The 27,923-nt window shown below is 50.1% G+C and overlaps 1 protein-coding gene and 1 non-coding gene across 2 annotated transcripts; both read left to right on the top strand.

Moving 5' to 3' along the window:
• The first annotated feature begins 4,552 nt into the window (after positions 1 to 4,552).
• Positions 4,553 to 21,485, top strand: FBXO46 (F-box protein 46). The gene is given in 4 exon segments (XM_033158451.1): positions 4,553 to 4,627; positions 10,649 to 10,734; positions 19,240 to 21,302; positions 21,305 to 21,485. Coding segments are annotated over 2 exon segments (2,112 nt in total). The 5' UTR covers positions 4,553 to 4,627; positions 10,649 to 10,734; positions 19,240 to 19,328; the 3' UTR covers positions 21,443 to 21,485.
• Positions 21,486 to 25,434: 3,949 nt separating this feature from the next.
• TRNAI-AAU lies at positions 25,435 to 25,508 on the top strand. Its single transcript has one exon. It is a non-coding gene; the product is annotated as a tRNA-Ile (tRNA).
• Positions 25,509 to 27,923: the final 2,415 nt, after the last annotated feature.

Raw genomic sequence — 27,923 nt, 5'->3', positions numbered from 1 at the left:
CGTGCGTTCTTTGTTGTATATTTTGTTGCTGTCAACCGCCTTGCGTGTAGCAATACAGAAAGGCGGTATACGAATTAAAAGTGAAATGACATGAAATATAAACTGGAAAAGAGCTGATGGTGTTTTGCTTCCAATGTGCCACAAATGATTTGTGTCACTGTGTGTGGACATTGGGCAAGATGGCTAGTGGCAGATTATATAATCACAGAATTGTAGAGTTGGAAGGGACCTAAATGTCACTTTTGTGGACCACAAGTCTCTTGAATACAGGTATAGGCAGGTGTACACATTTAGCTGACCAACAGGTGTTTGGGGGTCTTTAGCTAAGGGGTGACAGCACTCTGTGCTCCTCTACAAGGGAGGATTGGTGTCAAGGCAAACCAGTGTTTTGAAACAGTGAACACAACAACCAGTTCCATGTTGTTGTTGTTTAGTTGTGTCCGACTCTTTGTGACCCCATGGACCAGAGCACGCCAGGCACTCCTGTCTTCCACTGTGTCCCACAGTTTGGTCAGACTCATATTGGTAGCTTCGAGAACACTGTCCAAGCATCTCGTCCTCTGTCGTCCCCTTCTCCTTGTGCCCTCCATCTTTCCCAACATCAGGGTCTTTTCCAGGGAGTCTTCTCTTCTCATGAGGTGGCCAAAGTATTGGATCCACAGCTTCAGGATCTGTCCTTCCAGTGAGCACTCAGGGCTGATTTCCTTCAGAATGGGTAGGTTTGATCTTCTTGCAGTCCATGGGACTCTCAAGAGTCTCCTCTCCAGCACCATAATTCAAAAGCATCAATTCTTCGGCGATCAGCCTTCTTTATGGTCCAGCTCTCACTTCCATACATCACTACTGGGAAAACCGTAGCTTGAACTATACGGACCTTTGTCGGCAAGGTGATGTCTCTGCTTTTCCATGTACATTGTTCAAATTGAGCTGTCACCTTTGGGACGGAGTCTACGGCATATGAGATAGAAAGAGGACCGACTGCTAGATGTGAGAGGGGAGAGTGACAGGTCATGGGGCCAAATCAGGTTAGATGAGCCAGAAGCAGGATCTAATTAAACCCTGATCTAATCAACCCCAGAAATCAATCCCGAAGCTAATGCAAAACAACACCCTCCTTAAATTAATCAAGGTTTCTTTATTCCTTAGCGCGTTGTCCTTCTGTAGGGTGGAGGTCCATTACTCATAATTGCGTTGATCCCAAATCCATCTCCTTTTATGTTTAGGCACAAGGGAACCTAATTGAAGTGAGATAACAGGTCTTTGATTCACTCAGCTGGGGTGTCCCAGGAATTCCCCGCCCAATTCCTTCTGTTGAGGAATGTCCCTCACTACTTAATCATTTTTCTGCCCCGCATGGTCCTTAATCTCATCATCCTTTGTCTCCAAGACCACCTCCCTCTGGGAGTCCTGGCCCTATAAAGGGCAGCTCCCAGTCTTGTAGGTTAGTGGAATCCTTCGGAGAGAAGTTGGCTGCCGCGTGCTCCATGCTTTTTCTCTTCGAAACGGCTCCTTCTCACAGATACCTGCTGGATCTAGACCTCTTCAGCCTTAGCTAGCTGAGACGGACCACAAACCCAGCCGCTCTGTTTCGAGGCCTTTTTTGAAAACCACTTGGGATGTATTTCCTGGAATCCACGTTGCCTGCTGCATTGGAACCTCATTAACACCACCTCTTCTGTTGCTCTTCTCTAGAAAAAGGTAACAATTGGGGTTTCACTTTCCTTCTTCCTTTTCCCCTCCTGGCATTCCAAGCAAATCTCTGCTTTATTGAGCATCCGTCCCAATTCATTTGCGGGGAGTTTAGACAGTGTGTGTTGACGGTTTAATGAAGTTGGAGAAATCGTTGGCCCGCATTTTCCATTGCCATTCCCCTTTCCGATATGGGGAGGTAGGAAACGTTGAGAGGGGTGCTAAAAAGTTGTAACATAACTAGGGAATTGAAAAGATATTTTGGTTAAATATAATGTAAATATAATTAAATATGGTTAAGTATATATTTAGTTTAGTATAATTTAGTTTTGCTTGGTAAGTAAAATTAGTGGAAATTGCATAGAGATCATTAAAAATGATTGTCAAGCACTTGCAGTTATATTATATTTTATCATCATTCATTATTTGTTATTTAGCATTCCCTGACAACTTCAGAAGTTAAAATTATTTGTTTTTTTAAAAGCAGTTTGTGTGCTTCTTCATCGAACATAGACTCACCAAGCTAAATGTTGTCTAATCACAAAAATAATAGCAGATTTGAATTTCTCACACCCAAAAACATACGACCCCCTTACTGATGAAATGTGCAAAAATTAAGTTTCACTGTGTTTTCGTTATTTATCTCCTCTCTGTTTCTTATTGTCTATAAATGGCATACTCTTTTGACAGAGGGGAACTTTGCACATGCTCAAAGACACCCTGTCCTTGGGCTGAATTTAAAAAAAACCCAGCTGCTCCTCTCAGAAGGGAAAACTGCACTATGTACATGCTTAGGAGCACTTTGTCCTTAGGCTCCTAAAAAAAACCCAGCTACAACCTCAATAAAAAGCAAGTCTAGAGTGAGAGATTAGGGTAACCACCACTATTTTCAGGACCTCTTCTCGTTGTGAGACTTTTGTGGGTGAGCTGAGAGTTTGTTTGGACCCTGCGTGAGGAGAAGAGTGTATCAGAAAGAAAAAGAATTGATAGCGATTTTTATATATTCGTAACTTTGTATTCATGTAACCATTTTTATATGCAACTGTGTCTTTATGCAATTATTTTGTCCTAAGTTGTGTGTTGTTGCTTCAGTTTCCTGTACACTGCTTAGGGATATATTTAACATATTAAGTGGTACAGTCGTAACTGGGTTCTCAAATGCCTTGGTACTCGGACGTTTTGGCTCCCGAACGCCGAAAACCCGGAAGTGTTCGGGTTTTCGAACGTTTTTTGGAAGCCGAACGTCCGACGCAGCTTCCGAATGAGTGCAGGAAGCTCCTGCAGCCAATCGGAAGCTGTGCCTTGGTTTTCGAACGGTTTCAGGATTTGAACAGACTCCCAGAATGGATTAACTTCAAGAACCAAGGTTCCACTGTATAGGAATTAAATCATCCATCCATCCATTTATTGGGGGGGGGGAATTGGTTTGGCTTTTTCTTGCCCAACTCCCCATGGGACTCTGAGTCCATGATCGGTCAGAGAAGAATCGATGGAGGCAGGATCCAGTGGAAAGCAAGGCGGATATTTATTTTTCTGTTGCGACAGAGTTCCCTGCCTTCCTTTCAAGGAGGGAGAGACCCTGAACAAAAGTGTGCAGGAACCTTTAAAGACTTTTGACATTGCCCAACCCCCTTAGCCAGAGACCACCCCAAAATCATCATACATACAGGTGAAACTCGAAAAATTAGAATATCATGGAAAAGTGCATTTATGTAAGCAATTGTTTTCATTAGCTATGAGATAGACTCATGACATGCAAAGCGAGGTATGTCAAGCCTTTGCTTGTTATAATTGTGATGATTATGGCGCACAGCTGATGAAAACCCCAAAGTTGAAATTGTTAATTTGGGGTTCTCATCAGCTGTACGCCATAATCATCACAATTATAACAAATAAAGGCTTGACATATCTCGCTTTGCATGTCATGAGTCTATCTCATATATTAGTTTCACCTTTTAAGTTGAATTACTGAAAGAAATGAACCTTTCCACGATATTCTAATTTTTTGAGTTTCACTTGTACATTATAGGAGGCGGTCTACAGCAGAAATCCTGTCTGCCAGGATACCTGATAATGGTCGCTGGTTGCATCAACATAACCTGGGCAGCCTGGTCCTTCTTTTGTGATGCTTTTGTGGTACTTTTTGTGATTCTTTTGTGGTACTTCAGCTCCTGAATCCAAGTGACAGGCTCACCCTATTCTTGCACAAATATGCCCTTAAGACAGGATTTATAAGCCAAAAGAGAATGGGAACGCTTTTCCCATTTGCCTCCCTTACGGCAGAGGAATATTTTAGGTCATTGGGAGAGCCAAAATGGCTTCAGGATTGCTCTCCTGTACTATTTCAGACACATGGTTTGTATCTGAAGAAGTGTGCATGCACACGAAAGCTCATACCAAGAACAAACTCAGTTGGTCTCTAAGGTGCTACTGGAAAGAATTTTTGATTTTGTTTTGACTATGGCAGACCAACACGGCTACCCACCTGTAAATGGTTTGTATATTTAGGTGTGTGTGCATTTATGAATATTTATTCTATATTTGAGACTTTAGAATTCTTATAACACCATAAAATAACCAACCCAAATTTGTCCCATTTTGGGAGGGAAAGAGAGCGCCACGTGCTCAGAGGAACACAGAACCGAAGTCCGGGGGGGGAACCTTTCATAATGGGCAGGGACTACAATTCCCAGACACCCCCTCTCCACAGAACGCCAGGGTCTGCGAGGAAAGCCCCCCCCGACCCTTTAGAGAAGACTACACTTCCCAGGACCTTTTGCGGCAAAGATTAGCGAGAGGGGATTGGGGCGGAGCGATAGGCTGGCGTGGAAGCGGGCGTTCCACACGCAAGGGCGCTCGACGCATGCGCGGCGACCAACCCGGAAGTCAGAGGACCTGCTGGTGTAAGGAAGGCACCTGAGGTTGTCTACCTGGCCAGGTGTGTGGCGGGTAAAAGGGGTGGGAGGGACAGGAAGCGTGGAGGGTCAGGAATGGGGCGGTGGGGAAAGAGGATATCAGGCCAGGTGAAATGAGTTGGTGGGATTTGGGAAATATATTTGGGGTGGGGAGTAGAAATTGGGTTGCCACATTTTTCTTACTAGCCCTGCGCCTCTGCTATTTCTTTTTTTATTTCTTTGTATTTCTTTTTTTAAAAAAGAAAGAGCTGCCAGACACGCAGAGTTGAGCAGCCGAGGCTTTTCCTGGCAGGGTGACATGGAGGAAATGTTGTCCTGCTTCCACGTGGTGTGTGGCAGGTTGCTGCTGTCAAAGGCACAGGAGCAAGTAGAGCTGAAATGAGAGGAAAGGTGGCAGCCCTCCCCTGGAGGGAGCAGTGGGAGCCAGCCCCCAGTTCATGCGGGGCATGCCTAAGCTGTTGCAATGTTGTGGTCGTTGTTTAAGCAAGGGGGCTTTTCTCTGTGTGGGTCAGGGTGGGGCTTCTGCAGTGAGGGGTTGACTTTTGATGGGAGAGAGGAATAGGAAAAGGGTGGGGGGGCGAGAGCTGCAAGCTCTGGACAAGGAAGTAGAAAGGAGACAGAGGGAACGCATATCAGTTTTTTCACTGGTTGTAAATCAAACACGAAGGCACACTGTGCATGTGTTTGCAGGATATTTTCTCTTGGGTACGATCTTACCCTTCGATGCTAAGGAAACGGCCGGGCCCAGTTGGGAACAGACGCAGCTGAAGTCTCAGAACCCAGCTTCTGGAGGAGATCAGTTCTGATCTCGACTAGGTTATATGCCAGGAGTGGAGCAGGTGGCGGGTCCAATCTGGCACACTTGAAAAAAAAGGTACCATGGAATTGCAGAGTTGGGAGGGACCCTGACGGTCGTCTAGTCCAACCCCCTGCAATGCAAGGGAGCTTTTTGCCCAACGTGCGGCTTGAACCCACAGCCCTGAGGTTGAGAGCCGCGTGTTCTAGAAACTGAGCCATCATGTTGCCAATCCAATAACAAGAAAGGTGCGTGGAAGAAATGGTTGCCGTAGCTAATCCACACAGAGACAGGAGAAATAGGCGTTGGCGGAATACCACCCTAAGCCAAAGAGCTAGTTGCCCTTGCCTAAGATGGAAACAAAACCCCAGCCCCTCTTCCACTCTACTTAATCCATCTTCTACCCTTCCAGAGTTTAGGATGGTATGCCAGGAATTTTGTCTCTTGAACCTTCTTTAGTGCCTCTGGGCTTCACTTCTGCCTCTGATCTGTTGCGAGCTGGGCTTTATTTGCTTCCCTCCCCTGTTTTTATTTATTTGTTTGTTTGTTGCATTTCTGTATCACTTCCTTTTCCAGGGAATTCAAGATGGCTAGCATGGTTCCCACCCCTCCTGTTTAATCCCCACAACAACAACAACCCTGTGAGGCAGGTTTAGGCAGAGAGAGGGGGGGGGATGCAGTGACTGGCAGAGAGAAACAGGGACAAGGTCTCCCCCAGTGAGCATCACATGGCCATTTGGGGATTTGAACCCTGGTGTGCTCAGAAAAGTGTGCTCAGAAAGTGTCGACGGACTCTCTGCTGCATCATTGCGAAAGATGATTGGCACCTCAGAACAGAGCACCTTGAAAATACTTAACAAGGCGCACTCGTGAGTCAGGTTGTCTGACAATGCCCGGGAGCGTTCAATTCCGCAGCCCGTGCAGTTATCACCTCTTCTTGTGCAACTGCAGCAGTTTTGCAGCCTCTAAAGTTTTCCCTGCTCCCTGTCTCTCTCTCTTTCTGCGTTGGCGAGTTACACAGGTTAATTACATGGTTGCGGGTGAAGCGCTTGACAGCTAGATTTAATTTCAAGCATTGCGCTTGGCGAGGAGCCAGAAGCAGTTACACTGCCTTGCTTACGGGCGGGAAATGCTTAACCTTTAGCGTTTGTGAGGCTGTGAGCCTTTCTCGGCTCCGAGCCTCCTGCAGTCCGTCCTTTTGCAAAATGTTGGTCACAGACCAGCAGGTGCCCTTGCTGCTGTTGAGAGCTGTGGTTCCAATCGCATACTCACTTCGTTCCAGGTAGAATCGTATAAACTGAATTGTAAGCATGTGAACTGGGATGCCTCCAGTCCAGTTTCACTCTTACCTTGGCTATTAATATCTCAAGTAATTTTAAAGCAACTTTCCGTGTTAGATCGGGATGCTGGAAATTATAATCCAAAACATCCAAACTACATCTGGACTAAGTTGGCAAAAGTTTCCTTAAGGTAGGCCGCTGTTTTTTGCCATAATGTGATAAGAGCAGCCTCTCTTACATGGCTGTTCCAAAGATTATCCCAGTGATATATATCTTTTCAATCAACACGTTAAAAAAAATTCATGGCAGTGTTTTTGTGTGTTCCACAGCCCTGTTTCCTTCTCCCAACCGAAACCAAAACAGTTCTAAGAAAGGAACCGAAACTGACACAGTTCTAAGAAAGGAACAACAACAACAACAATTGCTCTCCCAATATGTCATTGATCTTTGGAACTCACTGCCACAGAGATTTGGTGGGGGCAAAAGCATGTTGGCTAAAAAGATGAGACACATTGGGAAACCATATTGAAGTAGCTCTGGCAAAATCTTCATGTAGACAGAAAAATACCAAGTTAGTGAGATGTTATACTTTGGCAACCATATTGTGAACTGGAGCAGAGGCGCTAAATCACATTTCAGTGAGCAAAATGAGAAGGGTTCAATAGGAGGCGGCCGCAAAGCTTTCAGGAAGGTAAAGGTAAAGAGACCCCTGACAGTTAACTCCAGTCGTGAATGACTTTGGGTGTTGCGGTGCTCATCTCGCTTTACTGTAAATTTGTGCTTTTGGGGTGATTACCTAGGACAGGGCAGGGGGTCCATTTAATTGTTAAAAATCCAGCAGCTGGAACCAAAGGAAGTGTCCAGAAATAAAGGATTTTTGTGTGGAGTAGTAATCGCATCTGAAACACTACAAGGTATTGTTTTTCTGCTGTTTGAATCCAAAACAGCCACCAAGCCTTGAATCTTGTACATAATACAGCCACTAGAATCTTGAAAGCTAAAACAAACAAAAAACCCAGGCACTGGGATGTTTTTTTTTAATGGTTGCCTTAACCTTGTGGAGGGTTGTGTGTTTTCAAATGGGCACGAGAGCTAGAAATTTGTGCCCTTCTTCCTCCAAGAAGCTGGCAGACTCTGTTCTTTTCAGTGCAATATCCAGTATCCGTATTTACTGCGTCGGTTTTGGGAGCTGGGAGATGCAATAGGGGCTTGCTTTGTCCACGCCGTGCATGGACCCGGTATTGCAGTACCTCTGAGTGACAGTGTGGTGCAGTGGTTAGAGTGTTGGACTGTGGCCTGCGAAGCCATTGTTTCAAATCCCCCGCTTGGCTGTGAAGCTCACCGAGAGAGTCTTTGGGCCAGTCACTGCGTCTCTCAGCCTAGCCTATCTCACAGGGTTGTGGGGATTAAACAAGGAGGGGGAGAACCATGGAGCTCCTTGGGTAAAATTTGGGATTTAAATGCAATAAGTAAATAACCCAGGGATTGGGGGAGGGGTGTGTGTGACAACCGCCTCTTCATTGGAGCTGGCATCATGGTCTCATAGCTTCCTGTCCACTGCGTCCAAAGCCAGTGGCAGACCTCCGGGCCCCAAATTCCCGCGACACCGAAGTTCAGTGCCACCTCTCGCCTTCAGAGCCAGTGTGGTGTAGTGGTTAAGAGCGGCAGACTCGTAATCTGGTGAACCGGGTTCGCGTCTCCGCTCCTCCACATGCAGCTGCTGGGTGACCTTGGGCTAGTCACACTTCTCTGAAGTCTCTCAGCCCCACTCTCGTCACAGAGGGTTTGTTGTGGGGAAGGAAGGGAAAGGAGAATGTTAGCCGCTTTGAGACTCCTTCGGGTAGTGAAAAGCGGGATATCAAATCCAAACTCTTCTTCTTCTTCTTCTTCTTCTTCTTCTTCTTCTTCTTCTTCTTCTTCTTCTTCCGTTCTGCATCATAGTTGCGGCGCTCCTTGCAGCGCCACCCAAGGCTCCGCACCCCAGGCTGACCGAACAGGCCTCTGCCAAAGTAGAGGCAGAAAAACACAAGCTTTCTGTGCCTGAATGAGATGGAGAGGTCTCTGCTGACAGCTCTGCGCTTTTGGAATGTCCCCTTCCCCACGCAGGGAGAAAAGGTTTCTTAATTTGAAAATTTAAGTGGTAGGGTACCCGCTTTGCCTTCGGAGGCGGTCCCTAGGTTGTCCCTCGCATCTCGATAGGGCTGGGAGACAATCGTTGCAGAAACCCTGGAGAGGTGCTGCCTGCCAGTGCATACAGTGCTGAACTAGGTGGGCTAGTGAGAGACAGTGTGGTGTAGTGGTTAAGAGCAGTAGACTCGTAATCCGGTGAACCGGGTTCGCGTCTCCTCTCCTCCACATGCAGCTGCTGGGTGACCTTGGGCTAGTCACATTTCTCTGAAGTCTCTCAGCCCCACTCACCTCACAGAGTGTTTGTTGTGGGGGAGGAAGGGAAAAGGAGAAAGTTAGCCGCTCTGAGACTCCTTCGGGTAGTGATAAAGCGGGATATCAAATCCAAACTCTTCTTTTTCTTCTTCTTCTTCCTCTTCTTCTTCTTCTTCTTCTTCTTCTTCTTCTTCCTGGAGCAATGATGCTGAGGATCAAGGGAATATAGGAAACACATTGAATCAGATCCGTGGTCTGTGCAGCTCAGTCTCCACCAGACTGGTAGCAGATCTCTAGGGTTTCCTACTTTTGCAGTCCTGCCTGGAAAGTTCTAACCACAGAACTATGGTACTTTAAATGTCATGAAGTTGTTGGAGCAGGAGACTCTTAATCTCAGGGCTGTGGGTTCGAGCCCCACGTTGGGCAAAAAGATTTATGCATTGCAGCGGGTTGGACTAGATGACCCTCGTGGTCCCTTTCCAACACTACAGTTCTATGATTCTGTGGGTGTAATTCTTTAAAAGAGACATCCAGTAACAACTGTCTTGCTTTGTTTGATATTTTAAACCATGTTTGCCTCTTGTTTGTTAGGGTCCTAATTTTATTTGATAACTTTGGCCAGGAGTGGGTGGGGAAGAATACAAATCTTACAATAAATAAACAAACAAGTTGAGGGGCTCAAGCTTGCTGGGAAAGCTCTCAGTACGCCAGGGAGGGGCAGACTTTGTTTTGTCGCTGCTGAGAAACTCTGCATGTACCCAGGGGCACTCTTCTTGCTGTTGTTTCACAGTCCCTTGCCAAACGTGGCATTTAAAAGAAAATATGAGACTGACTTTAGTCTTTTCTTTTAAATGCGGGGGTTTAGCAATGGGCCATGAGTTTCCCATCGGCGACAACAATTCCCCTCCCTGACATCCTGAGAGCTTTTGGGTCCCAGAACTTATTTATTTATCCTAGATTTGTATTCTTTCCGATGGTTCGGGCAGGTTTGGGAATTGTCGCTGCCCCCTTGGAGTTCCCTTCTTATTCTTCTTCCTCCTTCTTTCAATCCGGCACTTTCTAGACGGTCCCTTGCAGGGAGTGGGGATTTAAAAAAAAACACACACACACGCAAAACAACAAGCCTGGGTAGGCTGAGACTCTGCTGTCATCCATATATGGGCATGCCCCAAACGCGGCCCTCCGATTGGCCGCCAGGCGCCATGCATATGCCTGTCAACAAATGGCTGAGCCTGGCGGATGGTGCGGAGGGGGGGGGCAGGAGGGAGAGTTGCAATCTGATGGATTAAAGGTCCCTATTGTATTGCAAGGGGGGGGGCGTGTAGGGGCCGGTGGAATGGGCCTGCTGGCCCTTTAAGGGAGCAGTAACACACACACACACACACACACAGCAAGGGGGGGGGCTTTGATTGCTTGCAAAATCCCAATATCTCCCTGCTTTTCTTTTTCTTTTTACAAACTGATCCTTTCCCCTTTTCTAAGCAGATTTTTTTTATAAAAAAAAGGGGGGGGAGAGAAAAGGGAAGAAAAACATCCTTTTGCAACCTGTGGATCTGTTTTGTTTCATTTCACGCTGCTTTTTCCAGGCCCCAAAGTAGGGATGTAGGTTTCAGCCGAGGAGGCCGCCTCCAGATCACACCCACTCCTGCCACCCCAGGCTTGGGAGTAACAGGTAAGAACCACGGGAGATGGTGTGCGGTTGTTGCCTTCTCCCCCCCCCCACTCTTGGGGTGCAGATGGCTTCTTAAAGCTGAGATCGGAGGGGGACTCTTGGCCTGGCGTGGCTTCCCCGCCCCCCTTTCCCCCAAAATGCACGACTTCCCCACCCTCTCCTCTTTGCAAAGGGGGAAGAGCCGTGTTCTTGGTTGCAGCGTTTGGCACTGGGGTGCGAAGGGTGCAGAACTCTACCCTGGGCGCTTTTAGGGCGTCCCGGGCGAGTTAACACCCTTGCGTGGGTGGTGTTGTAGATGCTGGGCTCTCCAACCCGCAGCAAACGCATCGGCTACTTTTCCTGGAAGGACATTGTTCCCTTTGCAGACTCCACAAGCGCTCGCTCCCTTTCCCTTGTTATTATTTTAGTAAAAGGATCGGGGCCCTGACAGAGCTAGATCCCAGAAGCCGCGGGGGGTGGGGGTGGCGGCACCCAAGTTTGTCTTCATGGCCCGAGTCAGCACAGGAGCTGGAGGGTGGGTGCGAAGACTCCCCAGAGGGTTCTGCATGGGTGGGTGGCCAGGAAAGCGGGTGGCACCCCTTCTTGCGAACCCCTCGAAGGCAGCGCTCGCTCGCTAACCTGGGGTCCTGGAGAGCCCCAGGTTGGCAAACGCTGCTGCCCACCTTTTCCCCACGTGGACTTCCCCAGGCTGCGGCCCTCAGTGGGGAGAGGCAGGCATAGAACATAACCCCCATTTGCCTTAGGAAAGGGGGTGGGTGTCAGTCTGTTATTTCGGCTATAAGTGAGGCAGCACCCTTACGCTTTAGAAGCCAGCCTTGGGCAGATTGCCAGTTTGGAGACACTTGGCAGGAGAGATGGCAACTTGATGGGGGTTGGGGGCCACCTTGGGAGTGTGTGTCTGTGTCTACCTGTTGGTAGATATTTCACATGATTCCATTCATTCACTGCTGAATGTTGGATGCAATTGTTCCAAGCAGTGTTAGAAACTCAGATGCATAAGCTAATCGCTAAATGGCACCTTAAACCTAGGTTACAGAAGTCACAACAGACTGTCTAGGCGCCATTCCCCACCACCACCTTGGTGGTGGTTCATTTCATTTATATATACTTATATATACTGATCTATTTATACTATATATATATATAGTACTGATCTATCTATCTGTCTATCTAATCTATAGGTATCAAAGTTGTTTCCAAACATTAAAACGTCAAATAAAACAACCTAGAACAAAACAAATACAAGCTTCAAGGAAAATATTTCAGATCCATCTCTAAGTGACATTTTGCTTCCCCCCATATTTATTTACCTACTTAATTTATATAGCTGCCCCGTAGCAGAAGAGCTTTGGGAAGGCAGTGTGGTGCATTGGTTAGAGTGTCAGACGAAGACCTGGGAGATCAGGGTTCAAATCCCCACTCAGGAAGCTCACTGGGTGACCTTGGAGCCAGTCACAGCCTCTTAGCCTACCTCACAGGGTTGTCGTGGGGATTAACTGAGGGGGGGTGTTTTGAACCATGTGCCTCTTGGAGAAAAGGGTGGGGTGTAAATGCAGTGAATAAGCTCTTCTGCTTACCTGCTCAAGAAAGCCGGAAGGGCCAGCCAGATGGAGATGTCTGTTGCCAACCTGGCATCCAGAGATCTCCAGGTGGGTGCAGTTGGACCCATGTCAGTTGCAAAACGCGCCCGCCTAATTTCTAACACTGGTGTTGTTTGGGCTTTGTGCTTAATTCACTCTCCTCTCTAAAGCCCATTTCGCAGGGGGTCAAGCTGTGCCTGGGATGTAGCTGCGGGAGATATCCCCAAACAGAAAAGTGTCGCGCAAAACTGGCCAGTGTGGGGGAAACAAAATCCATTTAAGAAGTTTGTTATTAACGGTGTGCCTTAGCCAGTGATGTGCCCTATATTAGTAACCACCACATTAGCCAAGTGGTTAAAGGGTCGGGCGATGTCCTGGAAGATCCAGGGTTCAAATCCCCGCTTGGCCATGCAGCTCATTGGCTGATCTTGGGCCAGTCACTGCACCTCTCAGCTTCACCTACCTCACAGGGTCGCAGTGAGGATTAAATGCGGAGATGGAGAACTGCGTACTCCGCCTTGAGCTCCTTGGAGAGAGCCAGGTGGGTGATAAATGCAACGAGTAAACAAATAATAATCAAGCGACAAGTGGATGCCTAGTGCAAAGGCAGTGTTAGAACAACTTGAGAGTTGCAATTTTTTTTAGCTTTTGCCAGTAGAATATGCATGCTAAATGATACCACTCTCTAAACAAAATAGAAAATTCTTTCCAGTAGCACCTTAGAGACCAACTGAGTTTGTTCTTGGTATGAGCTATCGTGTGCATGCACACTTCTTCAGATACACTGAAACAGAAGTCACCAGATCCTTAAATATAGTGAGGGAGTGGGGAGGGGTATTACTCAGAAGGGTGGTGGGAATGGGTGATCAGCTGATAGGTGTACGGCTGCAATTAGTCTTGCAGGGAAAGGCAAGGGGTGAGATGGCTAAAGATAGCTTTGTTATGTATAATGAGATAAGAATCCAATGTCTTTGTTCAGACCAGGTTTCTCCATGGTTTTAAGTTTGGTGATTAGTTGCAATTCAGCCACTTCTCTTTCCAGTCTATTTCTGAAATTTCTTTGTATTAAGACAGCTACTTTGAGATCTTTTATAGAATGTCCTGGGAGATTGAAGTGTTCTCCTACTGGTTTCTCTGTCTTGTGATTCCTGATATCAGATTTATGTCCATTCCAAGCTCATACCAAGAACAAACTCAGTTGGTCTCTAAGGTGCTACTGGAAAGAATTTTCTATTTTGTTTCGACTATGGCAGACCAACACGGCTACCCACCTGTAACCGCTCTCTAAGGTAGGGATAGGGAATCAGGGGCCAGGTGTAGCCCTCCGTGCCTCTCTGAACTCTCCCCAGGCAGCATTCCTCAGTGCCTTGCTTTGCAGCCCATGTTTTTCTTGCTTGGCTAGACAGTTGCCCCTGAACTCTGACCGTTCCTCCTGCTTGCAAGTGGGGGGATGATGATGATGATGGAGAGGGGTGTGGGAGACTACCTCGCTTTACAAAGGTGAAATTTGCACCTGTTGCTCTGCCCCCTTTTGGCCCCCTTCCCTGCATCCTCTTTGCACCCTTGGAAGGCCACCCCAAAGGGTGCGCAGCCCTCGGGTGGGAAAAGGTGCCCCTTGCCCTGGGGCAATGGAAAATGCTCTGGTGCCAGTTGACTTCTGCAGATTATCTGCATACGAGTGCTTTTTGGGGGGAGGGCATCCAGTGTCCCTGGCGATGGGGGACCCCAGTTCATGGAATTAGGGTGGGGGGGGGGAATCCTCTGGAAAAACTCTGGAGAAGTCTTGCATCTGCTTGCTTTCCCTGATGTGTCCATTTTCTGTGCGCATATTTTTTTTTTGTGGGGAAGCATTCAGCCATGAGACGCCCCCCCCCCAAAAAAATCATGCAGTCTGGAATGGTCCAGCTACTTTGAGAAGTAGAATTTTGTTAGTCATGTGCAGCTGAGGACGCTTCCTACAAGCCTGGCCTTACAGGTACCTAAGGCCTAGGCCAGGCTTCCTCAACCTCAGCCCTCCAGATGTTTTTGGCCTACAACTCCCATGGTCCCTAGCTAGCAGGACCAGTGGTCAGGGATGCTGGGAATTGTAGTCTCAAAACATCTGGAGAGCCATGGTTCAGGAAGCCTGGCCTAGGGATTTCCAATATTCGCGTCCTGCTCGGGTGCAATTTTGCCTGCCCGGTTTCTCCTCTGGAATCACTGTTACTCCAGAAGTGTGGCCGGCGCCACCAAAAAGCTTAGGAAGAAGGGAAAAGGGATAGGTGGTCTTGGAGGAATCTGCAGGCTTTGAGCTGACAGGCCCTTCCTATTCGCAAAGTGCCTCTAGGGCAGGGGTCAGCAAGGTTTTCCTCGCCTGGGCTGGTTCACTCCAGTGGAGGTCCCTCTGTGGGCCGGATCGCATGTGTGGCCGCGATTTCCGGCGTCTGCACAATGATTTTTGACATCTGCGCAGATGCGATTATCAGCGTCTGAGCATGTGCAGACACAATTTTCGCACCACAGAAGCGAGTCCCCGTGCATCGCGCGGGGACTCTCCGAGCGGGCGGCTCGGTTCAGGGGCGGCTCATAGGCCGGTTAAACGAGCCTCCATGGTCCGCTTGTGGCCCATGGGCCTTAGGTTGCCTACCCCTGCTCTAGGGACTGCAGAGATCAGTCTTCCCCTACCTGGCTCTCCTGAGCAGTGCTGACTGAGGCTGGCAGGAGTTCTCATCGCGAACATACAGAGGGCACCAGGTTGGGGGAAAACATCTCATATGGATAAACATTATTGCTTTTGACCTCTGTGGCCATTGCACCCATCCCGTCCTCATGTCAGACCTGTTTGCGTAAGCAGAAACCACCTCCGTGTGTCAAAAGCTCAGAAGCAGAAAGGATTGAGAATTAAAGTGAATAGCGCTGGTCAGTGTATTGATATAGTGTCCAAAACTAGTTTGACGTCCATATCGTGATAATGGTTTCACAGCTTTTGATCTGGCAATATATCATGAATCGTGTGTTAGGGCTGGGCTATATATCATCCCAAACCGGTTTCAAGTCCATATCATGATACTGGTTTCATACCTTTTGACCTGGCGTTACATTGCAAATCGTGATATGTTTGTGTGTGCTGTGCAAAAACCACAATGTGGGGAAAGCCGTGAAGCCAGCCAAGGCCTCTCCGTAGCTTATTACAGTGGTTGCTGGCAGGATCCGTTCTGGCTGGATCCCAAGGTTTTTGCAACCGGAGGATCACTTCTGCGCATCAAAACCGGGTAAAATACTTCCGGGTTTGCCGTGCACACATCCCGAAGTTTACCTAACAAGAGGGTTACGTAAACGGAGGTACTACTGTACAGACATCATGATATATATCACAGTGTTTAGCTGGTCATATATCGCGATGTTGAAAACCAGATATCGCTCAGCCCTAAATGTGGACGTAACAGAGATGGGCAACAGCCATTGCAGCTGCTCCAGAAGCGTTCCTGATATTTGCAGGTTGGTTTGCTAGTGGGACGCGGGTGGCGCTGTGGGTTAAACCACAGAGCCTAAGGCTTGCCGAATCCCCGCAGCGGGATGAGCTCCCGTTGCTCGGTCCTTGCTCCTGCCAACCTAGCAGTTTGAAAGCACATCCAAGTGCAAGTAGATATATAGATACCGCTCCGCTGGAAAGGTAAACGGCGTTTCCGTGCGCTGCTCTGGTTCGCCAGAAGCGGCTTAGTCATGCTGGCCACATGACCCGGAAGCTGTCTGCAGACAAACGCCGGCTCCCTTGGCCTGTAAAGCAAGATGAGCGCCGCAACCCCAGAGTCGTCCGCGACTGGACCTAACTGTCAGGGGTCCCTTTACCCTTTACCTTGCTAGTCCTGTGGGTACCGTCCTCCAGGTGTTTTGGACTAGAGTTCCCATCACCCTGGACCATTGGCCCTGCTGACTGGGACACATCTGGAGTTAGCTGCCCCTATGCTAGTCTGGCATCACTCTTCTCTTCCCCCCCAAAAAGCACTTGCAAATTGGCAAAGAGGAGTGGACCCACTTTTTGAATTTGGTTTGTCCCTCCTCTCATCTTTTGCTCTCCTTCAGTTAACTGGGTGAAGAAGAGCGAATTTTTTAAAAAATTAAGACGGGGGTGGAGGTGGGGGGAGGACTCCGTACTGCACTCTGCACAAACCTTTGAACTTTTCTCTGTGCAAATGAATCTGTCGCTCCCGACTCTCCAGGCAAGGGGATGATTGTGAGCTTTAATACGGGGAAACCAGAGGCCTTTAATCCTGTTTCACGCCTCTGATCGTTCCAGTGTTGGGAGGCGGCCCCAACCCACACAAGGTGGGTGGCCAGAGTGAGCTTGCTCTGCAGGCCTCCCTTAGAAGCTCCAGCAAGGTTTCAAAGAAAGAAGGAAATAGCTAATATGAGCCCGTGTCTGCAGCCTTGCATCTCTGGGGCTGGAAGACCCACCCCGCTTTCCTAGTGGGCACTGATAGCATATTTTTTATTTTGATTTGTTTGCTTATTGCATTTCTATCCCATCTTCTCCTCTGGTGAGCTCAAGGTGCCATGCGTGGTTCTCCCTCCCTCCACCTCTGACCGAGATTTCCGGAAGTGCAAAACTTCCCCCCAAAGTTTGGGGGAGCCCTGCCCAGCCCACTGCTTTCTCAAAGCGTTTGTGCAAGGAACCCCAGAGGATTATAGCAGGAATTGCAATACTTGTTGCTTTCCAACGCGACTGTGATGACTGTGAGCCGCTCTGAGCTTGGCGTTGTTGGGAAGGTAAAGGTAAAGGGACCCCTGACCATTAGGCCCAGTCGTGGACGACTCTGGGGTTGCGGCGCCCATCTCGCTTTACTGGCCGAGGGAGCCGGTGTACAGCTTCCGGGTCATGTGGCCAGCATGACTAAGCCGCTTCTGGCGAACCAGAGCAGCACACGGAAACGCCGTTTACCTTCCCGCCGGAGTGGTACCTATTTATCTACTTGCACTTTGACATGCTTTCAGACTGCTAGGTTGGCAGGAGCAGGGACCGAGCAACGGGAGCTCACCCCGTCGCGGGGATTCGAACCGCCGACCTCCTGATCGGCAAGCCCTAGGCTCAGTGGTTTAGACCACAGCGCCACCCGCGTCCCAAATGCAAAGCGAAAATTTAAAATGCCCCACTGAAGAAGGCAGGCAGTAACGGGGGTCAGCTTCCCTGAAACACTGAACTGCTGTCCATGCCCCTGCGGTAGTGCCTCTTTGCCCCATAGCTCCTGCCCAGACAGCTGCCCCTTCAGCTGCCTCCCCCTCTCCAGACAGCTCCATCTGTGCCCCAGCGGCTGCCTCTGTCCTGCCCTTTATGACACTGTAATAGGATCCGTGATCTCGTCAAGTTTCCCTTCTTCCCTTGTAAGCCTCGAGTAAATTATGCAGCAGGAGGCCGCGTACAACCTGAGCTGGCCAGCCAGCCAGAGAGCAGGCTCTTAGGGGTGGGTGGGGAACGGCCTGCATTGCCCACAGCTGGTCAGACTTGTGGGGTGAGGGTGGGGAAGCAGGTGAGAAAGCCAGGGACAAAGGTGTGCGGGGGGGGGGGGGGGCTCAGGTAGTCGCTGGTGTATGAACGCAGTGGGTGGAGGGGCTCCAAGAGAGCGATGCAGGCCTTTCTGCAACCGTTGCCGGTTAGCCACCTTTCTTTGCTTCACTCATGAGATCCAGAGACCTGAAACCAAAATGTTGATTTTCAAATTTGCCCGGGTGAGGGAATGGCCCCCGTATGTATGGGCCCCACAGAACGGGGCCTTTTCCGCAGTGGCTCCCCACTTGCGGGATGCTCACCTGGTACCTTCATTATTCACCTTTAGGCACCAGTCGAAAAGGTTCCTCTTCAACCAGGCCTTTGGCTGGTTGAGATCCGATGCCCTCTTAAAATGTGTCGTGGAGGGGGGGGTATTTGTATTTCGTATGCTGTGTTTTTTATATTTCAATTTTATGTCGTGAACCGCCCCAAGATCTACAGGTATAGGGCGGTATGCAAATATGATAAATAACATCATCATAATATTTTTTCTTTTGGAAAAAAATTGAAAATTATTTGAAAAACAACTGTAAACAACAAATTACGCTAGTAGGTTTGCAGGACGTTTTGTAAGGTGGATGATACGAAATGTTATGAATTTTTTTTAAAATATGATAATTAGTTTTGATTGTATAAGTAACCGTGGAATTATGCAAATACAAGGCTAGATTTGGAAAATGGAAATCTCTAGACGTGGTAGTGGGAAGTCCAAAAAAAAAAAGTTGTATAAGATTTGAAGAAATGTTAAATGATGTATGGAAAAGTTATGCAAAATTTAATTTAAAAAATTTATTATAAAACACACACAAAATAATATTAATAACAATAATAACCTTTGAGAAGTCACCATTTTTAGTGCCACACCCCGTTCTGTGATGGATCTAGGTAGGTAGGTAGGTAGGTAGGTAAATATACTATGGGCCTGAAATACGATGCATGATTAAAATAACAGTAGAATAATAATAGAGTCGCAGAGTTGGAAGGGACCTGAGGATCACCTAGTCCAACCCCCTGCAATGCAGGCATATGCAGCTATCCCACACAGGGATCGAACCTGCAACCTTGGCCTTAGCAGCACCATGCTCTAACCAATTGAGCTATCCAGGCATGGTGGAGTCTTATTACCCTGTCCCACAATTTGGTACTAGGTAAGGAATGCAGCGGTCTATTGTGTGGCTCCTGACATACAGATAAAGGTTGCCCCCTTGCTTTCCACACCACGAGGGCTAGAAACCTGACGGTGCCTTTTCAAAACCGGGAAGCTTAATTCCTCTCCCGCCTGCCAGGAAGCTGAAATCAGCGCCCCCTCGTGACATCCTTGCACGGAAAGAAAGCACGCGCCCAGTCCTGCCCTGTTGCGATGGCAAGCCGGCTGATGTCTCTTCTTTTCTTCTCCCCCAGGCACCTCCGAGGCCCCACGAGCTGCCCACCCATGAGCTAGGGGAAAGGAAGGGCTGCCTTCCCCCCTGCCCCCTTGCCATGAGACAGTGATGGATCAGAACACCTTCTCCCACATCCAGCTATGGTGCCCGCGGCCTTTTGGCACCTACTCCCAGAACAAGCAGTGCCCTGGAGGCCAGGTGAAAAAGACCTTTGGGGACTTTGCCTGCAAAGCCAAGGAAGGAGAAGAAGGCGGCGGCGAGGCCTGCTCCGAAAACACTCCCCCTGCCCCGCCGCCTCCGCCCCCGCCGCCCCCCACGGTCTCCCCCAACCCCAGCCAGGTGGAGGAGGGGCGTGTGCTCTTGGACACGTGGTACGTGATCAAACCGGGAAACACCAAGGAGAAGATCGCCTTCTTTGTGGCCCACCAGTGCAGCAGCGGCAGCCGAGCCAGCGCCATGAAGGTCAAGGGCAACTGGGGGAGTGACAGCTCCAAGGCCAAGCGGCGGCGGAGGTCCCACGACCCCGGCAAGAGCAAGGCCTGCCCGGTCAAGGCGAAGGACGCCAGCAGCAGCAGCAAGGAAGCCGAGGATGTGTGCCTTTGCCCCGAGTCCCACGCCGAGCCGGCGGGTGGGGACTCCACTGACCTGCTCTCGGTGGCTGAGATGGTGGCCCTGGTGGAACAGCGCACCGCCCTGGCGTTGCAGAACTACCCCAGGCCGAGCGTGCCGGCCGCGCCGCCGTCCCCCATGGTCTTCGTATCGGCAGAGCAGGAGGGCGAGGAGAAGAGGGCCCCTTCTCCGGGAGGCGGCTCGGACTGCAGCCGGGTGGCGGAGGCGGTGGCCCACTTCGAGTCGCAGCAGCGGGAGCGGAGCGTCCTGCGCCCCAACGGCCTGTGCCGGGAGTCTCCCGAATGCGTGGCCAACTCCCAGCACAGCCCCGGCGAGGTGCGCATCGCCTTCCGCATCTCCAGCAGCCGAGACCCCCGCTCGCCCACGGAGGGCGGCCAGGGCGCCCGCCCCAACTGCATGTTCATGAGCTGCGGCGGGTCGCCCACGGGCAGCGCTGCCCGTGCCAAGGACAAGATCACGTGCGACCTCTACCAGCTCATCAGCCCCTCGCGGGACACGCTCCCCAACAATGTGGACTTCCTGCTGGCCAACGCCTCCCCGAAAGGGCCGGACGGGGTCACCGGTGAGCCCCCGGATGTGGAGATGACCTGCCGGGAGAGCCCCGGCGGCTCTGGCAAGCTGGACGCCATTGCGGAGGGCGGACGGGGAGGCGGGGAGAAGGCGGGAGGCCCCGCCGCCTCGGTGGCTCGCGACTGCGTCTCCGGCTTCCATGTTGACGTGGTGGTCACCGGCGTGGTGGACCAGTGCGTATTCTTCGGCAAGGACAGCACCAAGAATATGAAGGAGGAGACGGTCTGCCTGACGGTGGGCTCGCCAACGCAAGAGGGGCTGTGCTCGTCGTGCGACGACCCGCCGCCGGGGCAGCTCTTCTTCCTGCACGCCCAGGTGCCTCGGCAGGAGGACGGCCGGGACGTGGACGGTGCTTTTCTGGACCCTTCCAGCGGCGGCGAGGGCGGCCTGGAGAGAGCCGACGGGCCCGGCCTGGAGCCGACGTCCTCGGACACCTCGCTCTGCCGCCTCTACCGCCACGTCTCGCACGACTTCCTCGAGATCCGCTTCAAGATCCAGCGGCTGCTGGAGCCCCGGCAGTACATGCTGCTCCTCCCGGACCATATCATGGTGAAGATCTTCAGCTACCTGCCGACGCAGTCGCTGGCCGCCTTAAAGTGCTCCTGCCACTACTTCAAGTACATCATCGAGACGTTTGGCGTGCAGGCCACGGACTCGCGCTGGACCCGGGACCCCCTGTACCGCGACGACCCCTGCAAGCAGTGCAAGAAGCACTACGAGAAAGGGGACGTCTCCCTGTGTCGCTGGCACCCCAAGCCCTACCATCACGACCTGCCTTACGGACGCTCCTACTGGATGTGCTGCCGGCGGACGGACAAGGACACGCCCGGCTGCCGGGTGGGACTGCACGACAACAACTGGGTGCAGCCTTGCGACATGCTGAGGGAGAGGGCGGCCCGCAGGGAGGACGGGAGGTGAGGGGCAGAGCCCGGCGGGGATGGGGGGACGGGGCACGGCGAAGAAGGAGGAGCGCCTCCCCCCCTTCTCCGCTCTCCTCGGGTGTGCAAGAGGGTGTGGTGTGATTGCGTTTTACAAGATTTTTGTTGTGTTGAGGGTTGTTTTTTTTTCCCAACAACAAAAAAAAGCATTTGGTTGCGTTTCCCCGTTTGGGTTTGATTTCTTGCCTGCATCCATACCCCTGCCCAGTTACAGAAGGGGGGGGGGAGAGAGAGAGAGACAGAAAGCCAACGTATGGACAAGTAGAAAATAACATCTACGTCTAAGGAGGCACAGGGTCCCTAGAAACGAAAAGGGAAATCCTGGGTGGCGGGGGGTAAAATGAGCCCCTGTCTTCTCTTCCAGCCATTGCAGCTCATCTCCAGGTTTAAGGGCGGGGAAGGGCTAACCTGCAGACCTCCAGGCATTGTTCGACTCCGACTCCCATCATGCCTGTGGCCCTCTCTGGAGGGCAGCAAGTTTCTGGTCACTGGTGTAGGGAGATGATGTGAAAAATTCTCGAGTTGCCTCTGTTCCTGCCCCAACCCCGTTTTTGAAAAACAGGATCTTTTCCTGAGCTTCCAGACTTCCATTTGGGGGTATTTGCTCTGCTGACGTCACGCCGCAGGTGGTACCCATGCGAGGCTCGCAAAACGATTTGTGTCCATCCTTGTGTCAATCGAGGATGCAGCCTCACGGCTGACTGCAGAAACCAGAGGCAAAGTGTGCTGCGGTTTCCTGGTGGCGTACCTGCACTGCCCTTCTTAAAAACCAGCTTCTCAAACTCTCTAGGGCTGCAGAGGGATTTCCTCTGTGCCCTTGCAAGAACTAATTCCTAGGGGAGCGTATTCGGAGGCAGACCAGAGAGCAAAATCGGTCCGGTTTTTCCCCATTGCCACGGGAAAACTCTGCTTGTTTCTTTAAAGCCTGCTTCCCCAACCTGGTACCCGCCGGACATTTTGGACTACAACTCCCATCAGCCGTCGCTGTAGTCCAAAAACAGCTGGAGGGGACCCCTATTGGAGGAAGACTGCTTTTAAGACACAGCTGTTTCCTTACAATGAATAAACCTTGGCTTCTCTGCTCAGTTGCAAATCTTGGCTTTCTTTCCGTCTTCCTCCATGCCCCCAATCCAGGCCCTTTGCTCCTCAAGTCCAGGCATAGGAAAACTCGGCCCTCCAGATGTTTTGGGACTACAACTCCCATCATCCCTGACCACTGGTCCTGTTAGGTAGGGATCATGGGAGTTGCAGGCCAAAACATCTGGAGGGCCGAAGTTTGCCTATGCCTGCTCAAGTCCATGTTGAGAGCAAACAGGACCCTGCTTCTCTGTTTTGAGGGTCATTCAGGCCAGTGTTTCCCAACAATCCTGGGTTTTTGGACTACAACTCCCATCATCCCTAGCCAGCAGGACCCAGTGGTCATGGGTGATGGGAATTGTAGTTCCAAAACAGGTTGGAAACACTGATTTAGACCTCTTGACTGTGGCTGCGGTTCTCTCCCTCCTGCCTGCCGAACCTCCTACAGCCGAACCACCTCTCCTGGGTCTGCCTGCGCCCTCTGCAAACCTGTCGCCTCGCAAGGGGAACCCCGTTCCCCTGCTCCGTTAGAGAGAGGCCCTCCTTTCTCCCCAAATCCCTGCCATTTTGAAACCCTTCCGGACACCCTGTGCTCTGGGGTCGCATGCAAACCTTCCGGATCCCACAAATCAGACCTCCGTTCCGCTACCCGGCTGCTCGCCCTGTTTGAAGGGGACCTCGGGGCAGGTGGGAGAACTGCCACGAAATAATCCAGAGCCCTTTTTACGAGTTTGAGAGGAACGACGCTGAAATCGCATCGTTCTAGGAAGAGGGCAAAGGGAATCTCCTGTCAGAAACCCACTGCACCCGTGTTCGAACCAATCTGAGGCTTCCCTGCCACCCCCCAAAAAAAGCCAGGGAAGCACTTTAAAAAAACAGAGTTACCTTTGTGGCACGGAGGGGGTTCCCAGTCCCAGACACCTGCTTGTGAGCTGCAAAAAAACCAAAAACAGTTGGCACTGAGAATAGGGGTTTGTTTTAACTGGAATTTCCAACGCAAGATCTGCTAGCGCTAGGGGAAAAAACATACCGCTGCCTGCCCGCTGAATTGCACTAGCAAGTAAGGGGGCGGCATGTTACACACCGCATCCTATTGCTCTACTGCTTCCTCCCCAGAGTCACTCGCAAGTTGGTTTGCCTAACAGACTCCAGGGCAGCATTGGGGAGGGAGGAAGGAAGAGGAAGGGCCCCCCCACACCTTGCTACTGTGGTTTATGTTTGCCTGCGATCTGCTGCATGTCCGATGGCCCCACGGCAGGGTGCTTCTCCCCCCCCCCAAATAAAAATCAGGAGAGGGTTTCATCTCCCAGACATATCACCTCTGTCTGCCTTTGATGCCCAGTGCATCGACTTAGGGCTACAAACTCTCACTTTGTCTTAAGGGCTCTGTTCATGACGTCGGGGGCTCCATTGGGTTAGGGGGACCTTGTTCTCTGCCAGGGCCCCAGGCAGGTAGGTAGGTCAGACCCCCTTCCCTACCAAAGAGAGGGCTACCACCTGACCCTTTACGTGGGCCCTTCTTCACCTCGTCCCCAGCCACCGTAATGGGGCGGAGAGAACCCATTCTGCAGCAAAGGGATTTTCCCACCCGCTCTGAATACAGGAAACCCCCCATTGAGGAGTTTATACTGCGCCAGGAGATTTGATCTCTGCTGGGGAGCAGTGCTCTCAGTCCTGCACCCCACAGCTCTGTCCCGCTGGAGACCAAGAATCGGGTCCCCACCCTCTCTCCTCCCCCCTAACCTGATCCCCTTGTTCAATAGATCAGCTTGGATTTTCTGGAGAAAAGCAGGCGGTTTCCTCTGAGATGTCCAGCCCACAGAAAACCAAAAGTCTGCCATGCGCCTCCCTAGTCCTCTTTGGAAAGTCTCAGCTGGGCTGTCGGCTCCCGTAAATTCCTCCCCAGACTGTCCTCTTCCCAGATTCCATACAGGGCAGTTCTTGCTGCTTTTAATATTTTCACAGGGGAGGGAGTCGCAAGAGCCGTCACTTGTCCCTAGATCCATCCATCCTTAAGTGGGGGACGGACGGACTCTATAAAGTGTCGTTCTTCCTTTTGAGAGTGTCACTTCCCCCCACCCTCCAAATATGCACACACACACTACAACCCAACCTAAATATACACCTGCCCTAAATTTTGGGTGGTTTTTAGCCATCTATCTCATCCTACCGCGCCCCCCCCCAAAAAAAACCTTGCTCATTTCTCTCCTCCCTACCAGAACTCGGATCAGGGCTCTTGTCTGCAGTCTTCCCCAACCTCACACTTCGGTCGAAAAAGTCTGCCACCCGCACTGCTCCACTGGCGAAGTGGAGTGCCTTCCTCATCTCCTCCAGTCCTGTTCACACTGATATTTATATGCTTGTTTGTCTCTGTACATGTGTGACATTTTCAAAAATTGACTGTTGAGTGGAGGGGAGAGAAAGAAAGGAGAAAAAAAATATATTAAACACCAGGAAAAAAAGAGAGAAACGAAATAAGGCTTGATTTTTGAAGGTGGTTCTGCGCTCATTTTTATTTGCTGGCCAAAAGGGTTCATAAGCGAGCTGTTTGGGCTTTCTTTGCACAAACCGTAGTTAAATTGCAAAGCCCGATAAGGGCTGAGCATGCTCAGGAGCGGTGGAATGTCGAGCGTTGGTTGAAAAAGAGAAACGGAGAACGAGGGGCAGAATGAAGTGGGCTGCTTTCATTACACCCATTGTACAGATGGGATAATAGAGGCGGAGGGGGTCATGGCTTACCTAAGACTACATAGTGAGTTCGCAGCAGAGAAGAGAATAAAATTGGGACTTGCTTCATAGTTCAGCCTCTCTTGCCACCATACTAGAACAGCTCTTAAAAAGCCCTAAAGATTTTTTCCCCTCTGCAACTGGTTTCACCTGGTGTCCCTAGAACAAGGAATGAAAGGAAAAAACTAGGTAGTCCTTTTATCTAGCGCAGCGGCTAAAATTAATACCTTCCTAGCTTTCTTTTTCTTCCTCTCCTCCACCTCTTGTTTCATGGTCACATAGCTCAGTTGGTTAGGGCATGGTGCTAATGACACCAAGGTTGCAGGTTCGATCCCCGCTGCGGACAACTGCGTATTCCTGCATTGCAGGGGGCTAGGCTAGATGATCCCTGGGGTCCCTTCCAACTCTGCAATTCCATGATGCCATGATCTTAAAGAGGGAGGCACGAGACGAGAACTGAAACTCGGGAGAACGTTGCTGCCTCCAACTGTGAAGTCAGAGCATCAGGCCTAGTACGGTAGACATCGATAGCCTTATCCCCTACCATCGATTTGCCCAGTCGTCCTTTAAAACCATCCAGGTTGATCGCCATCACTGCCTCCTGCAGCAGCGAGTTCCACAGTTTAACGAGTTCCACAGTTTAACGATGCTGCATTAAGACATCCTTTCTGTGCGAAGAAGGAACAGCTGTCAGCTGTCCTCGCAGAGGTGTAGCTCCAGCCGCTATGTGTTTCCCCTCCAGAGGAGGCTGCTGTGCAACACAAAACCTGCAAGCACCTGAAAGTACCTCATTCGAATGCCTGCCAACAACAGGTTTAGCAGGCATGGATGCCTTGACAAACACCAACCGCCTTGCCTCTCCCTGCCCACTCCCATGTTTTGAACATGCGGCCTGGCGGACGGGTCTGGGTGACTCAAAACCTTGCACCCTTGTTTTCCGGACGTTTTGGTCAGCTTAATAAAGGCATCGCCCAATTATGGACTACTTTGGCTTTTTTTCTTTTGGGCAAACGTGGCCAGCTTTTCAACTCTCTTAGGTAAAACACAGCGATCCTAATACAAATAGTGTTTTTTTTGCAAAGCAACCGCAGCCAAATGGAATTATTCCAAGCAGTTCAGGCAAACGGGTGTTAAAAGATGTTGGGGTGATGACAGGGGAGGGTTCCCCACAGATGGGGGACCCATCACAAAGGATTCCCCCTCCATTAAGAGATAGGTCATGTGAGAAGGGGGAGGCTATTAAATGCCCTGAGAATCAATTTTCATGATAAAAAACAACAACAACAGCACACAATTTTACGGCTTCAAATATAATGCAGCTTGATGGGCAATCTGCTTTTTAAAAGTCCAATAAAGCAGAGAGGGCGGCTGAATTTGGGCCTAACTAGGCTTGACGTTACAGGTGGGTAGCCGTGTTGGTCTGCCATAGTCAAAACAAAATCAAAAATTCTTTCCAGTAGCACCTTAGAGACCAACTGAGTTTGTTCTTGGTATGAGCTTTCGTGCATGCACACGAAAGCTCATACCAAGAACAAACTCAGTTGGTCTCTAAGGTGCTACTGGAAAGAATTTTTGATTTTGTTTAGGCTTGACGTGAGATGGATCTCTGAATTGTTTACAAATGAAAATATCAAATATCTCTGCGGTGCAGTTGTGGTTTTTCCTGAAGATTTTCTGGATCCCAGCAGGTGTGGAGGAGAAATTTAACCAACTCTTTCTGTACAGTTATTGCATTTGCATTTGTTTAAAAACCAATAAAATATTGGTGTTTTTTTTTTAATCAACTCTTTCCTGCCCGCAGTTGGAGGAAAAACCCACTTCTGAAGCCAGTCTTTGCATTGGGAGTAAATTCCCACATTTGTGCCAGTTGTGTGGGGAAAATTCCCCCACCCTCTGCACGAACAAACACTTGGGTCTTCCTCAGGACTGCAGCAGAGAAGATAATAGATAAAATTATCTAGGTATAATCTAAAGGAATGTAGTATAAACACTGACAACTGGGAAACACTGGCCTGCGAGCGCTCCAGTTGGAGAACAGCCTTTACCAAAGGTGTCATGGACTTTGAAGACACTTGAACTCAGGACGCAAGGGAGAAACATGCAAAGAGGAAGGCACGCTTGGCAAATCCACACCTTGATCAACCCCCACCCGGAAGCCAATGTCCCCACTGTGGAAGGACGTTTGGATCCAGAATTGGCCTCCACGGTCACTTACGGACTCATTGTTAAAACCATGTTTATGGAGGACAATCTTACTTGGCTATGAGTGATGGCCAAAGAAGAATAAGGATAGGTAACCCCCCCCCCTCCACTGTTGCTGAAAGCCCAATAATCCCCCTCCCTAGCTGATGATATTAGCATTTCTTTTTAAAAAACCTCAACTTAGTTAAATGCAGTATGCACATTTAACATCGAGTCCAGTTTGGGCCTCTTTTTTCCCATCCTCTTGCAACATGAACCTCAGACTTTTTGGATGGGAGGGGAGGTTTAATTACTGCCAAGTGCTGCACCGCTCCTGGTGACAAAGGGATGGTGCAGAACGTGTAACCGTGCACAAACTTTGTTGCATTACTCATCTTTGGAATGAGATCAGATTTATTTGTTTCTGTAAGCACTGGGCAGTCTCTGGCTCGGACAATCCCATTGGTCCTCCTGCCAGCAAACCCACCGTTAAGAGAGATGGGACGACGCCAATCCTATCCTGGCCGCCCTCAGCACAGCCTCCCCCTGCTGCAGAATGCTGGCCTTTTACATAACCACA

Source organism: Lacerta agilis, chromosome 8 (genome assembly GCF_009819535.1).
Source record: "Lacerta agilis isolate rLacAgi1 chromosome 8, rLacAgi1.pri, whole genome shotgun sequence".
Classification (NCBI taxonomy): Eukaryota; Metazoa; Chordata; class Lepidosauria; order Squamata; family Lacertidae; genus Lacerta; species Lacerta agilis.
The sequence above is the reverse complement of the archived record's forward strand: the minus strand, read 5'-3'. Positions and strand labels throughout refer to the sequence as shown.